Genomic DNA, 15,013 nt, shown 5'->3' with positions numbered 1-15,013 from the left:
CCGAATCCCAAGGGTGCTAAGAACTTGTGCTTGTGATCTACAGTGGGGAGTGCTAGTGATGGTCTCAGTTAGTGGATTGTTCTTGATAGATGGTTAATCCCAGGCAAAATTTCTCTATTAGCCAATAACTGCTCCTTTATCTGTTGAGACAAGAACAGAAAAGACAGTGTATGTAAACAAAGGACAAGAGAAAAGGGGCTACCAAAGGAATGTCGTTGAGAGTCCCTTGATACGGACTTTCCAGAATCCCTGTGGGATTTGACTTACCCATCCGCTGCCGCCTCTGTGTCCTTAGAGCCCTGATAGCCAGTGGCAAGTGATCCTCACCACTTTTCCACTCTTTTGCAGCTGTTGGCAGCAATCCAGTTGTTCGGAGCCAACCTAGATGATTATCTGCATTTGTTGCTGCCGCCTATTGTGAAGCTCTTTGATGCCCCAGAAGTTCCACTAGCATCTCGGAAGTAAGCACTTGCCTTTGAAATTAAAAATAATTTTGCTTTAAAAATGTCCTTAAATTCTTAAGCTGTCTTGCTATTTTTTTTTTTTTTATTCCCACTCCTGTTGTTTTAGTGTAGAACTATGCCAGGTTTATGGAAATCTTAACTGTCTCTCTTCTGCTGGAAAATATATTGGACCCATATCACCCAAAATACCTCTGAAGTCATTCCTTCAGGGTCTGTCCCTTACAGGTGGTATGTTTGCCATGCCTGTATGTCACCAATCGTTGTAGGGCAGCCTTAGAAACAGTGGACCGCCTGACGGAGTCCCTGGATTTCACTGACTATGCCTCCCGGATTATTCACCCGATTGTCCGCACGCTGGACCAGAGCCCAGATCTGCGTCCCACGGCCATGGACACGCTGTCCTCGCTTGTCTTTCAGCTGGGGAAGAAGGTAATACATGAGTCCCGAACAACAGATGCTTTTCTGCCTTGTGTGGGAAGACGACTGTGTGAGCTTCTCCATTTGTTGGTCAGTAGGCCTCAACTACCGTTAGAACAATTACTTGCCTCCCCAACCCCTTCATTTGTTCAGCAAATAGTTATGGATCTCTGGGTAAGTGCTGTCCTGGGGATACCACAGTCAGCTGAATAAAGCCCTTACACTCCAGTGAAGCAAAGCACAGAGACACATTCTGTCTCGCAAGAATGATGGGTGTTGGGGGTGCATAGCATGGTGCAGCAGGTTCAGCTAGAGCTTGGGGTGCCTGTACTCCATTTCTCAGTGCACGCTTGAGTCCCGATTTGAGTCCCGGCTCCCCCACTTCTAGTTCATCTTCTAGCTAATTGGCCTGAAAAGGCAGCAAATGATGGCTCATATGCTTGGGATTCCTGCCACCGACATGGAAGACCCAGATAGAGTTCTGGCCTCCTGGCTTTGACTTGGTCCAGCCTAGACTGTTGCAGGGGTGTTTGGAGAGTGAGCCAACAGGTGGGAGCCAGCTCTGTATTTCTTGACCTCTCTTACATCACTTTGCTTTTCAAAGAGATGAACATATAAACCTTCCAAGAGAAAAGAAGGAATGATAAGTGGATGTGGGGAACAATATTGTTTTTAGAATGAACCAGAAAGACTTTCTGGTTAACTAATGTTTGAACAAAAATCTACATGCTGCTATCCCAAGAGTAGATTCAGATTGAAGGCAGAGCGAATGCAAAGCCATAGGTGACAGCGTGTGGAAGGAATTCCAGGCCCAGTAGGAGAGCAGAACAGAGGCCTTGAATGAACAAAAGGAAAAATTCTTAGAGCTAAGATCTTCAAATGAGTTAGGGGGGAGCTAGCTCTGGTAAGGCAGTGGATCTCAGAATGTGATCCCACAATGCCAGCTTCCCAAATGAGCTCCAGTTTGAGTCCCAACTGCTCTACTTCTGCTTCAACTCCTATAATGTGCCTGGGAAGGCAGTGGAAGATAGTCCAAGTGCTTGGGCTTCTGACAGCCTGTGGGAGACCTGGAGTTCCTGGCTCCTTACTTTGGCTTGGTCCAGCCCCTGCCATTGTGGCCATGTGGGATATGAACCAGTACATGGAAGATCTCTTGCTGTATGCCTTTTTGTCTCTCTCCGTAACTTTGACTTTCAAGCAACAAACAAGCAAACAAACAAAAAAAAACCTTTTAAAGCAGAAGGGAAAACTCTGATTCTCACAAAACAAGATCTCAGGCCTCACCTCAAGCCTGCTGAGTCAGCAGCTGGAGCTGGAGCTTGGCCCACTTCCCAAGCCTCTAGATGATTCTCATGTTAAAATGGTCCCTGTTTGGGGCCATTGTGAGTACTTTGGCTTTTACTCTGAGCAGGACTGGAAGACTTCAGAGGATTGGAGCTCAGGAAAAATGATAAGACTTTTAAAGTGATAACTCTCTGTGCTGTGACAAGGTATAAGCTATGAGGGCAAGAGTGGAAAGAGACCTTTACAAGGCGGCCAGCATGTAGAACCTGATGGAGACTTGGACGAGGATTGTAGCAGAGGGGGATAAAATAGAATTCTTCAGAAGAGGCACCTGTGACGTCAATGTGGCGATACCCTCGCCGCCACTCTCCACTCTCTAGAACAGTGGTTTCTGATCTCTTCCCTTTCCTGTTCCAGTACCAGATTTTCATTCCAATGGTGAACAAAGTTCTGGTGCGACACCGAATCAACCACCAGCGCTACGATGTGCTCATCTGCAGAATCCTCAAGGTGAGGTGCCCCTCCTGCAAGTGCCACGCTGTCTCCCGCTCTGCGTTCTTGTTACATCCGTGGAGTGTGCATAGCTCTTGGCCTGGAGTGGGGATGGCCAGAGGAGTTTTGTTTTTCGTTTTGTTTTGTATTTGGGCTTTGTAGGCACGTGGTCTCTGTTGCAGCCCCAAGGCAGCTACACAAAAGACTAATCAAGTGCACCTGGTTGTATGCCATACCACTCATCTGTGAACCCAAAGCTGGCGTTCTCTTGCAGCCTTCGTGTGCTGTGAAATATGCATTAGCATTTGATTTTTGTTTCCCAACCATTTCAGAAACAAGTGGTGGACCGTTTGCCTCCTTTGCTCTGAAAGCTTCATCATTTTTAGCGAGGATCTCAGTTCAGTCACCTTCGCCCGTTGCCAGGTTGCCTGTTCCCCGTCCTCAGGCGGTGCTTGTCACCATCCTGGTGTGACCAGCAGGGTCTGATCTGTAGTGGGGAATTTACCCATCTGAAGCTTAGGCTTGCTTTCTGCTATTAGCTTTTTACTGTTTGTTGAAATTTTAACTGTTCCACAAGGTCTGACTTTCCCCATGCTTATGGATAATTTCCAAAGTGGAAGCAGCTGGTGGCTACAGGTGTTTTCTGCACACAGGGATACACCCTTGCCGATGAAGAAGATGACCCCTTGATTTATCAACATCGGATGCTGAGGAGTGGCCAAGGGGATGCGTTGGCTAGTGGACCAGTAGAAACAGGACCCATGAAGAAACTACACGTTAGCACCATCAACCTCCAAAAGGCAAGTCCGTGATTACCAGGGCTGGGGAAGCAGAATGCTGCTCTTCTTTCTCGTCAAAAAAATGTCAGCCTTTACCATGTTCAATTTAATCCCAGCGGAAACTAGCCTGAGCATTTCCCCAGAAATCTAGATACACGAGAATGTGATGATTCTGAATTCTTCTGAATTGTGATTTTATTTTTAGTGGAGGAAAGGATGAGAACAGGTATGTTTTTGTGTTTCTTTGAAACATTGATAATAGAACCTTCTGTTGCAGGTGCCATTTTCAGTTTTCACATGTACAAAGCAGAGCTGGCGTACTCCCTCATGAGCACTGGCACTGACGTGGGATCCTAACAGCATTGCCTTCCAAGCTTCTCAGACTCATTGGCCTGCCAGTTGCTGGATATCTGGTTAAGATGTTGGATCCTCCATCTGTTAGTGAGCGCAGGAGTCGGGGCTGGGCCAGGTTAAAGCCAGAACCAGGAACTCTGCCCTGGTCTCCCATGTGGGTGGCAGTGGCCCAAGCGCTTGGGGTCATCATCCATTGCTTTCCCAGGCACATTAGCAGAAAGCTGGAGTAGAAAGCTGGCACTCCAACATGGAATGCTGGGATGGCAGACAGTGGCTTAAACAGCTGCATCACAATAGTGACACCTAAAATGCACATTCTGGTGCAGGCCTGGTACTCTGCATTTTCAAAAAAAGTTATTTATTTGAAAAGCACAAAAACAAACAAACAAAAAGATCTTCCATTGTTTGGTTCACTTCATAAATGGCCACAACAGGCCAGGTAAGCTGAAGCTAGGAGTCAAGAATTCTATCTAGGTCTCCCATGCAGGTGGCCAGGGACCAAGCACTTGTGCCATCTCCTTCTGCTTTCCAGGTGCTTGAAACAGGAGCTGGGTCAGAAGAGGAGCAGCCAGGACTCGAACCGGCACTCACATGAGATGCCGGCATCAAAGACAGCGGTTTAACCCAGTATGCTACTTTGCCAGTCCTGATGACTTTGCATTTCTGACCAGTTGTCAGCTGCTGTGGCATTGCTGGTTCAGGGCCCAAAATATGAGTAGCGGGGTTTTAGATGTTTTCAAGCAAGCAGGGAATTGTCTCTGCTGACGAAGCCTGGCCTTTTCATGAATATGCCACTAGCCATTCGTCTGAAACAGGCAGTTAGCTGGTGAACCTAAACAGAATAACCATAGTTGCCTCACTGATTGTTAAGTAAATTTATCAGGTTTCTTATTTTCCATGAAGCAGTTTCCAGTTTGGGTCCAACATAGGGTTAGCCTTCATTTATTCATCGCTGACTTATGACAGCTGTACGTCCTGTGTCACACGGTGGCCGAAGGTAGAGAAGTGGGCAGTACTGTCCAGCTGAGTTGTTGTGTTCTTTCATGCAGGCTTGTAATAGTCTGAACACAGCCGTGTGTGTGTGTGTGTGTGCACGCACACACCCACTGCCAGAACGGAGGGATCTGTCACTGTCTGTTCCGACAGGGTGTTTCCCTGGAGGAGCCATGTGCTGGTGAGCACTGCTCACAGATGTTCACTGAGGCGGAAGGGATGGAAGCCCTTGGGTCAGGAAGGAGCTTGCTTTCTCTCTGGGGATTCCCTGACTGCTGGCCTGAGACTCCAGGAGGAAGAGCAAGGTCCTCTGTGCCTAGCACTTCCGGGCAGCTGTGGTGGTCACCCTGCTGACACCTCACACTGGAGGGAGGGCCTCGGGGAGGAGGTCAGAGGCAGACTTCCAGCCAGATGTTTCCATCCAGCTTGGGTTCAGAGTGTCCTTCCAGCCCGGCAGCTGGCCACCCTGCTTGGGAGCTTTGTCCTCTAATTTTAGGAAATTTCCCAGTAGTCTAGTTTGCATCCAGGACTTGGAAAAATAAGCATAAACTTCACCAAACAGACATCTCACCTGAGAGAACAGGTCAAGTTTAAAACTCCCAAGCAAAATCCTCCACAGCTGACTCTTGGGTCTGTTTTGTCAAAAAGTAAAGTGTGCTTTTCCAAAATCAAGCAGCAAGAATTGGTGTGTTTATTGATTTTAACCAGCTTACAGAAAGTTTTCCACTTAGTCACTGTTCTGGCAGCTTTGCTAATAGAGGATTGACATGATCCAGAAAACATGGGAACCGTCGATATGGGGGAACTTCAAGACGTGTGTGGGAAAAACAATAACAGGATGAGTTGGGGTTGGGAGTTTGACCTGGCAGTTACAGGATGCTGGTCAGTTTACCAAGTGCTAGGGCAGAGGGTCTGAGTTCGCTTCCCACTCCAGCTGCAGCTCCTGCCTGTGCGGAGCCTGGGAGGCAGCAGGAACGGCTGAGTGGCTGGGTTTGTGCCATCCACATGGGAGGGCTGGAGCGGAGGGCTGGAGCTGGGTTTCTGGCTGACAGTTTCGGCCTTAACAGAGGACGCTTGCAATGAACCTATAGGTGGGAGCAGTCTCTGTTTTGTTCTCTCTCTCTAAAGATAAGCTGATATTCATGCAAAAATGCTATAAATTCATGCATAGGTTTTGTTTTAGATACATGTATTTATTTATTTATTTGAAATTCAGAGTTACGGAGAGAAGGAAGAGACACAGAGAGATCTGCTCTCCATTTGTTAACTCCCAAATGGCTGCGTTGGCCAGGGCTGGGCCACGCTGATGCTAGGAGTTAGCACGTCCTCCGGGTCTTCTGCGTGGGTGCAGGACCTAAGCACTGGACCGTCCTCTGCTGCTTTCCCAGGTGCATTAGCAGGGAGCTGGATCAGAAGTGGAGCAGTTGGAAGTTGAACAGCACCCACTGGTTCACTCTCCAAATGCTGCAGCAGCCAGGGCTGGGCCAGAGCAAAGCCAAGAGCCTGTATTTGGAACATCCTCTGCTGCTTCCCCAAGCGTATTAGCAGAGAGCTGGACAGGAAGCTGGGAATTGTATCAGCACCCACATGGGATGCTAGCCCTGCAGGTAGAGGCTTAATCCACTGTGCCACAGCACCCTCCCCTCTCAAAACGATTTTATAGATGTGAATACAGGACATTGAAGGATTAAATAATTTGCCTAGAAGTTGGTGCTGTGGCAGAGTGGGTAAAGCCTCTGTACCCAATATGGCTGCTGATTTATGTCTCTACCACTGCACTTAAATAATTTTTTTTGTCTTTTATTTTTATTTGAAAGGCAGAATTAAAGAGAGAGAGCCTCTATTCACTGGATGGGCACAACATCCAGAGCCTGGCTGGTCTGAAGCTGGGAGCCAGAGACTTCCCATGGGTTTCCCACATGGATTCAGGGGCCCAAGTACTTGAGCTATGCTCTACTGCCTCCACTGTCTGTTCTTATGCCTTCCCAAGCTGTAAACAAGGAGCTGGATTGGAATTGGAGCAGCTGGGAATTGAACTTTGCCTCATGGGGTGCCAGTGCTGCAGGTGGAGGATTAGCCATCTGTGTTAAAACATCAGGTGCTATTCCACTTCTGGTTTAGCTGACTGCTAATGTGCCTGAGAAACGCCACAGAAAATGGCCCAAATGCTTGCGAGACCCAGAAAAAGCTCCTAGCTCCTGACTTGGGACAGCCATTGTGGCCATCTGGCAAATGAATCAACTGATGGAAAATATTTCACTGTCTCTGTTTCTCTCTGTAATTCTGCCTTTCAAATAAATAAATCTTTTAAATATTAGTGGTAATAATTTGCCCAATGTCAATCATTATTACCCGGATTTGACATAGTCTGACTCTAGAGCCCACTTGCTTGACTACTGTGTTGAGTCGTCTGTTTACCTAGGCCAACCTCTTCTCAGGAGGAGAAAGAGAGGAGGAATACTTGCGTCAAAAGTTATGTCAACTTTCAAAGTGCTTTCAGTCACAGCGGTGCTGAGCGCAGACGTGTGCAGGGCCTGGGAACGGTCTGCGTGTTCCCGTTCTGCCATGCGAGGCTCTCAGTCCGGTCTTGGATGCTCACTGTTTGAAGCGCAGGGTTCTCGCTGTGCGGCCAGTAGCATCTTCAAGTTTGTCTCTTGTGCTGGCTCTGTTTCGGGTCTGACAGCCTTACCCACTTCACCACACAGGCCTGAAATGGGCTTTTTCCTGCTGCGGTATATACAAAGTTATTTTTGCTTTTTATGTTTTAGCTAAATATTGTTTTGTGTTTATGCTCAGAGTAATTTTTATCATGAGAGATATAATTTTATAAATCTGAAAAATAAAATAATCACTAAATAGAGAAGAGCTCTTGACAAGTGGTGCTGGAAGCTAATGACATTCCACTGTTCCCTGTGGGATTCCAGGCCTGGGGAGCTGCCAGGAGGGTCTCCAAGGATGACTGGCTGGAGTGGCTGAGACGGCTGAGCCTGGAGCTGCTGAAGGACTCCTCATCCCCCTCCCTGCGCTCATGCTGGGCGCTGGCGCAGGCCTACAACCCCATGGCCAGGTATGGTGTGCCAGGGCCCCTCCCAGTTGGCTGTTGATAAGAATGGAGAGGGTCAGTACCGAGGAAAGGATGCTTGGGAATTAATTTCCGGAAAAGATAATAGTAAAAGGGTTGGCCTTTTTGGTTTTGCTAACTCATGAGACAAAAGAAAAAGACAAGCAAGGTCATGTTAAAGGAAATGCATCTGTCATAACTTTGCACTGTAGTACATTATAGATAAATTCCTTCACTTGATGCTCCTAGTGGAAAGCTCCAGTTGTGATCTCAGGTCACAGTCAAGTTGCAATTGTACTAAAAGTGCTGCATCCGGTCTTCAGGCCGGCAGGGTAGGAGAGTATACAGTATGTTGGGTTAGGGGATAGACTTGTATCCCGTGCCTAAGCTATCTCAGTGTGTATGATCCATTTATTTGCAAATCTGAATTCTGAAACACTTTTGGTCACAAGCATTTCAGATAAGGAATATACAACCTGTAACAAAGTAACCTATTTCCAATAATAATGATATTCTAATTATTGCTGTGCTGATAAATTCCACAAAAAATAGTGGGCTAAGACAGCAGTTCTTTACTTTGTTCAGCAATCTACACTTTGGATTTGTGTGGACATCATGCTTCACTCAGAACGGATGGTGTTGGTGGCCAGAGATGCACTTTTTTTTTTTTTTTAATTTTAATTGGAAAGTCAGATATACAGAGAGGAAGATCTTCCGTCCGATCATTCACTCCCCAAGCAGCTGCAACAGCCAAAGCTGAACCGATCCATTGCCAGGAGTGTGGAACCCCTTCCGGATCTCCCACAGAGGTGCCAGGGTCCCAAGGCTTTGGGCCATCCTCGACTGCTTTCCCAGATCACAGGAAGGGAGCTGGATGGGAAGTGGGGTCACCGGGACATGAACCGGTGCCCATGTGGGATCCCGGGCATGCAAAGTAAGGAATTTAGCCGATAGGCTACCACACTCTGCCCAGATGGAGAGTACACTTCTGAGGTGGCTCACCAGCTTGCCTGGCACGCCAGGGCAGACCATCAGCTGGCAGCTGACCTTTGGCCGGAGCCTGGACCTCCTTCAGAGGCCCCATTGCCCCATGCATTTCATACTTTCTCGCAGAGGTGGCTGGGTACAAGACAGCGCTTCAAGAGCATGAAGTGCAAGTATGTGGTGTTTCTCTGACCTAACCCTGGAGGGCACATCGTGTCCCTTCTGCCATATTCTCAAAAAAGCCCGCTCAGGCTCAAGGGAGGCAGACTATGGAAGAGCATGTGGAACAGGTGACGCTGTGGCAGCCATTTTTGGAAATTAGAATCTGCAATAAAAATGACATTCTAAGGAGTAAATCTCTTTTAAAAGCCATTGAAGATTTGTTTAATAAAAATGCTTAATGCATGTGAAAGACTAAAATACAAGTAAACAAGATGGAAGGCAAAATGAATACATGGTTTCAACTATTGAAAATTATGTTTATAAAGACAAGAAAGTAATGCAACAGTGGCTATTTTTAACTGATTATTTTCTTTATACTTTTCATATTTTTCTACAATAGGTATTTATTATTTGTAATGAGTCATAAAATAGTGGCTTAATTAACAAGCAACTATTCATTAGCAAAATATTTTTTATTTATTTATTTATTTTTAAAGATTTATTTTTATTATTTTTTCATTGGAAAGGCGGATATACAGAGAGGAGAGACAGAGAGGAAGATCTTCCGTCCAATGATTCACTCCCCAAGTGAGCGCAACGGGCCGATACTATGCCGATCCGAAGCCAGGAGCCTCTTCCGGGTCTCCCACGCGGGTGCAGGTTCCCAAAACCTTGGGCCGTCCTCGACTGCTTTCCCAGGCCACAGGCAGGGAGCTGGAAGGGAAGCGGGGCTGCTGGGACTAGAACCGGCGCCCATATGGGATCCCGGGCGTGCAAGGCGAGGACCTTTAACCACTTGTGCCACCGCGCCGGGCCCGCAAAATACTTTTTAAAAATCAAGGCTTTTATTTCATTTTGACCAGTACAGCTGGTTTACTTTGTAGAGTGAACAGGAGTAGAGTTGGTCTCTAATAAGACTCTTGCTTCATTGCCATTTTTTGAATCCTATTTTTTCTTTTCAAATTGTAAGCATTTTTTTTTTTTAATTCAAGAGATATATACAAAGCTTCCATCTTCTGGTTCACTCCCCAAATACCCACAGCAGCTGAGATGTCGCTAGGATCTGAGATGGCACTCAATCTAGGAACCTCCTGCGGGTGGAGGGAGCCAGCCTCTTGAGCCAGCACCTGTTGACTCCCAGGGGCCACACTGGCAGGAAGCTGCAGATAAAATCTGGGAACCCAGATGTGAAACTTGATGTCTCAACCAACATTGTTATAGTGAGGCCAAGCTTTTTTTAATGCCCTCGGAATAGTTTCCCTGGGGCTGGCACCAAGGTGCTAAGTAGGCTAAGCCTCTGCGTATGGTACCAATATCCTGTAATGGCACAGTTTGTGTTTCAACTGCTCCACTTCCTGTTCAGTTCCCTGCTTATGGCCTGGGAAAACAGTGGAAGATGGCTCAAGTCCCTGGGCCCCCACACCCACATGGGAGACCTGGGAGAAGCTCCAGGCTCCTGGCTTTGAGCTGGCTCAGTTCCAGCCATTGTAGCTACTTGGGGAGTGAACCAGTGGATGGAATATCTCTCTCCTTCCCTGTCTTAAATCTGCCTATTGGGCCCTGCGCGGTGGCACAGTGGCTAAGGTCCTCGCCTCGCCCGCCCGGGATCCCATATGGGTGCCGGTTCTAATCCCGGCAGCCCCTCTTCACATCCAGCTCTCTGCTTTGTGGCCTGGGAAAGCAGTCAAGGACAGCCCAAGGCTTTGGGAACCTGCACCGTGTGGGAGACCCAGAAGAGTCTCCTGGCTTTGGATCGGCATAGCATTGGCCATTGCGCTCACTTGGGGAGTGAATCATCAGATGAAAGATCTTTCTCTGTCTCTCCTCTCTGTATATCAGCCTTTCCAATAAAAAATCTTTAAAAAAAATCTGCTTATAAAATAAAATGAAGATTTTCTAAAAGATAGTTTCCCTGTTTCATAATGTGCAGATTTCATACGGCACCTCTCTTGTGCCTGAGTCACCTCCAGGCACAGTGCCGTGGTACTCTTGTAGCAGATACACTTGTGTCTACCCAGTAAGTCCTAGATAAGTGTGTGGGAGTCCAGTGGACCTTTGGCCTGTAGTAGGAGGATTTATTTCTTAATTCACATAGGACTTCTTTCAGTCTTCATGTTATCCTTTGAATTCCAAGTTTTATTATGTCAATTACAACATTATTCACATTTGTCTAATTTTGCCTTTTAATGTGTAGGCATTGCATCAAATGCTAAGCCCACTTTTAGCAAATCCCATAGTTTCCAACACTTCTTTTTCCACATTCCCTGCAAAAGTGAGGGTAGGATTAAAATTAGATGCCAGAAACGGAAGATGTGTCCACCTGTGTGATGATGTGGTGGTGATGTCACCTCCGGGCCTGTTGATTGGCTTAGAGGATCTTTCAGAGTTACAGGTTTGGGTTCTGTTTGCCAATACTTTTAGTTTATGTTATCAGATTGTAATTTTTTAAAAAAGATTTGTTTGTTTGAAAGAGTTACAAAGAAAGAGGGGGAGAGAGAGAGAGATCTTCCGTCTGCTGGTTCACTCCCTGGATGGCCACAGTGGCCAGGAGTGAGCCAGACTGAAGCCAGGAACCAGGAGCTTCATCTGGGTCTCCGACCTGAATAGCAGGGGACCAAGTGCTTGGACCATCCTCTGCTGCTTTTCCCAGGTGATTAACAGGGAGCTGGATAGAAAGTGGAAAAGGCACAACAAAAAAATAGTGCCCTGATGGGATGCTGGCATTGCAGGCAGCAGCTTTACCTGCTCTGCCACAGTGCTGGCCCCCAGCCCAGGATCCTGATTATAGTTAGAAAGCAATAGCAGATCGATGATGACTGCCTCATATACATTTCTTGGGAAAGTTGAACAAAACATATGAAAACTCATAACTCATTTTCATTGTGACTGAGGTAAAAAACAGAAGCAAGGGCTGGTGCGGTGCCGTACAGGCTAGGCCTCCATCTGCAGCACCAGCATCCCATGTGAGTGCCAATTCAAGTCATCCAACTTTGATTCCAGCTCCCTGCTAATCGCCTGGGAAAGCAGTGGAGGATGGCCTAAGTCCCTGCGCCCATGTGAGACTCAGAAGTTCCCAGCTTCAGACTCGCCCTGCCGCTGATCCTGAGCTCTGACCCTTGTGGCCATTTGGGGAGTGAAGCAGCAGAATGAGGATCTCTGTCTCTCCCTCCTTTTTACCATTCCTGTAAGATACAGTGATTACTAACTATTTAGTTATTTTAGTTTCATTAAAATGAAGTTAAGGGGCCCAGCGCAGTAGCCTTGCAGCTAAAGCCCTCGCCTTGTGTGTGCCAGGATCCCATATGGGCACTGGTTCTAATCCCAGTGGCCCCGCTTCCCGTCCAGCTCTCTGCTTGTGGCCTGGGGGAGCAGTCAAGGGTTATGGAATGCTGGTATTGCAACATCCTTGGGACCCTGAATCTACATGGGAGACCTGGAAGAGGCGCTGGGCTCCTGGCTTTGGATCAGCTCAGCTCCAGCCATTGCGGCCATTTGGGGAGTGAAATCAGTGGACGGAAGATCATCTTCTCTGTCTCTCCTCTCTGTATATCTGACTTGACAATAAAAGCAAAATAAACCTTTAAAAAAAATGAAGTGTGAAATTCACTTACTCAGTTATACTGGCCTCAGTTCAAATGCTTAATGACCACTGCCTGCCCTGTTATTCCAAGAAGACAGAGACCATTCATAGCAAAGTTCAGCTGAGTGAACGAACACATGTGACTGTGACAGCAGAGGTATATCAGTGGTTTGTAATGTCTTCTCCGCCCCTCTGTACCCTCAGGGACCTCTTCAATGCTGCGTTTGTGTCCTGCTGGTCTGAACTGAATGAAGACCAGCAGGACGAGCTCATCAGAAGCATCGAGCTGGCCCTTACGTCACAAGACATCGCTGAGGTCACACAGACGCTCTTGAACTTGGCCGAGTTCATGGAACACAGTGACAAGGTAACACTTCTCCCCCGTTGTTCAGATGGAAGTTGGCAGGAAGCAGCTGGCCTGAGGAGAGGAGTGCCCGTGCGGCGCTGACTTGCCTGTGCTCCTCTGCCACTTTCCTGTGTCACATGCCTTGCTCCCCCCTAGGGCCCACTGCCTCTGAGAGATGACAATGGCATTGTCCTGCTGGGAGAGAGAGCTGCCAAGTGCCGCGCCTATGCCAAAGCACTGCACTACAAGGAGCTGGAATTCCAGAAGGGCCCCACCCCGGCCATTCTGGAGTCTCTTATCAGGTAAACCATAAACCCTTAACTGCTCTTCTTCCAGAATGAGTTCTCTTCTCCCACTGCATGGTGCTACTCTGACCTGAGTTACTTGAAGACTTTGGCCATGTGAAATCTGCCACTGGTGCTGGGCAGCGTGCTGAAATGGCATGTGCTTGCAGGTGGCTCTCCCCCGTGGTCCCGCTCTCATTGTCACTTCTGCTGACTCTTGCCACTTGGGCTTCTGTGGTCTTCCAAGCTCTGTTTTCTTGTCCTGCTGGAATCAGTAAGGAGCAGTTTTAGAGCCCAGGCAGCCTGAGAGAGAGAGGGAGGGAGATTGTGCTGTCTGGGCCGGTACAGTACACCAGCTGCTGGGCTTCCAAGGCCGGTAGGCTTTATCAGCTGAGTCTGCTGCTGTGGGAGTCCTCCTCCTTCAATTCTGTGAATATTCTCTTGAGATGGTTTACAATCTTCTGAAAATGGAAAAAATCAGTTGTTTAATAAAATTTTCCGCTAGGAAATTACAAGCAATCCAACATGTTAGCCTTAATGCCTCAAAAACTGTTCACTTCCTCTAATGATTATCAGAGATTATTAACTCTGAGATTTAATTATCTTCATGAAAATGCTAACACGGTTGGTTTCACTATGGATAATACAGGAAAAATTACCCAGCTGATAAATTGCTCTGCTGGATTTGCTACAGCCTGCTGTGTATGGAAATGCCTTCGTTTGAGAGGGTGAGCCAATAGCCATGTTTCCACTAGCTCTGCTTTTGAGTAGATGCTAAAAGCATTTGTTTATTTTCATTGGAAAGCCATATTTAAAAAATATATTTGTTTATTTTCATTGGAAAGCCATATTTATAGAGAGTAAGAGAGACAAAGATCTTCTATCCACTGGTTTATTCCCCAAATGAATGCAACGGCTAGAGCTGAGCTGATCCAAAGTCAGGAGCCTGAAGCTTCTTCTGGGTCTCCCATGAAGGGGGAACCATCCTCCACTGCTTTTCCAGGCCGTAATCAGGGAGCTCTAGAGGAAGTGGAGCAACGATCACATGGAATCCTGAAGCCTGCAATGGGAGGATTAACCAGTTGATCCATCTCACTGGGCACAGCACTGCGGCTCAGTAGCTAAATCCTTCCTTGTGTATACCAGGATCCCATATGGGAGCCAGTTCATATCCCGGCTGCTCCATTTTCCTTCCAGCTCCTTGCTTGTGGCCTGGGAAAGCAGTAGAGGATAGCCCAGAGCCTTGGGACCCTGCACCCGCATGGGAGACTTGGAGGAAGCTCCTGGCTCTTGGCTTTGGATTAGCTTAGCCCCGGCTTTTGCAGCAACTTGGGGAGTGTATCAGCAGATGGTAGATCTTTTTTCTGTGTCTCCTTCTCTCTATAAATCTGCCTTTCCAAGAAAAATAAATACATCTTTTTAAAAAAAAATGAACCATGGACCAGCGTGGTAGCCTAGTGGCTGAAGTCCTCACCTTGCATGCACCAGGATCCCATATGGGCACTTGTTCATGTCCCAGCATCCCTGCTTCCCATCCAGCTCCCTGCTTGTGGCCTGGGAAGGCAGTCGAGGATGGCCCAAAGCCTTGGGACCCTGCACCCGCATAGGAGACTTAGAGAAAGCTCCTGGCTCCTGCCTTCAGATCATCTCAGCTCTGGCGATTGCAGCCACTTGGGGAGTAAATCAGCAGACGGAAGATGTTTCTCTCTGTCTCTCCTCCTCTGTATACCTGTCTGCCTTTCCAACAAAAATAAATAAATCTGTAAAAAAAAAAAGTGAACCAAAGGGTAGAAACAGAATCATATTATAGCTT

The 15,013-nt window shown here is 47.3% G+C and overlaps 1 protein-coding gene and 1 non-coding gene across 3 annotated transcripts in view; both read left to right on the top strand.

The window, feature by feature from the left end:
* MTOR (mechanistic target of rapamycin kinase) overlaps positions 1-15,013 on the top strand; it is a 128,252-nt gene that overhangs the window by 40,003 nt on the left and 73,236 nt on the right. For both annotated transcript variants that reach the window (XM_040987904.1, XM_040987905.1), the window contains exons 22-28: positions 349-461; positions 731-893; positions 2,583-2,675; positions 3,311-3,457; positions 7,708-7,850; positions 12,775-12,937; positions 13,073-13,218. In XM_040987904.1, coding sequence (XP_040843838.1) covers positions 349-461; positions 731-893; positions 2,583-2,675; positions 3,311-3,457; positions 7,708-7,850; positions 12,775-12,937; positions 13,073-13,218 — 968 coding nt within the window. The remainder of the gene's footprint in view (positions 1-348; positions 462-730; positions 894-2,582; positions 2,676-3,310; positions 3,458-7,707; positions 7,851-12,774; positions 12,938-13,072; positions 13,219-15,013) is intronic.
* Positions 11,794-11,885, top strand: LOC121161582. The gene has a single exon (XR_005884694.1). It is a non-coding gene; the product is annotated as a small nucleolar RNA SNORD116 (small nucleolar RNA).

This window comes from Ochotona curzoniae, unplaced genomic scaffold (genome assembly GCF_017591425.1).
Source record: "Ochotona curzoniae isolate NIBS_2020 unplaced genomic scaffold, NIBS_Ocur_1.0 contig_4792, whole genome shotgun sequence".
Taxonomy (NCBI): Eukaryota; Metazoa; Chordata; class Mammalia; order Lagomorpha; family Ochotonidae; genus Ochotona; species Ochotona curzoniae.
The sequence above is the reverse complement of the archived record's forward strand: the minus strand, read 5'-3'. Positions and strand labels throughout refer to the sequence as shown.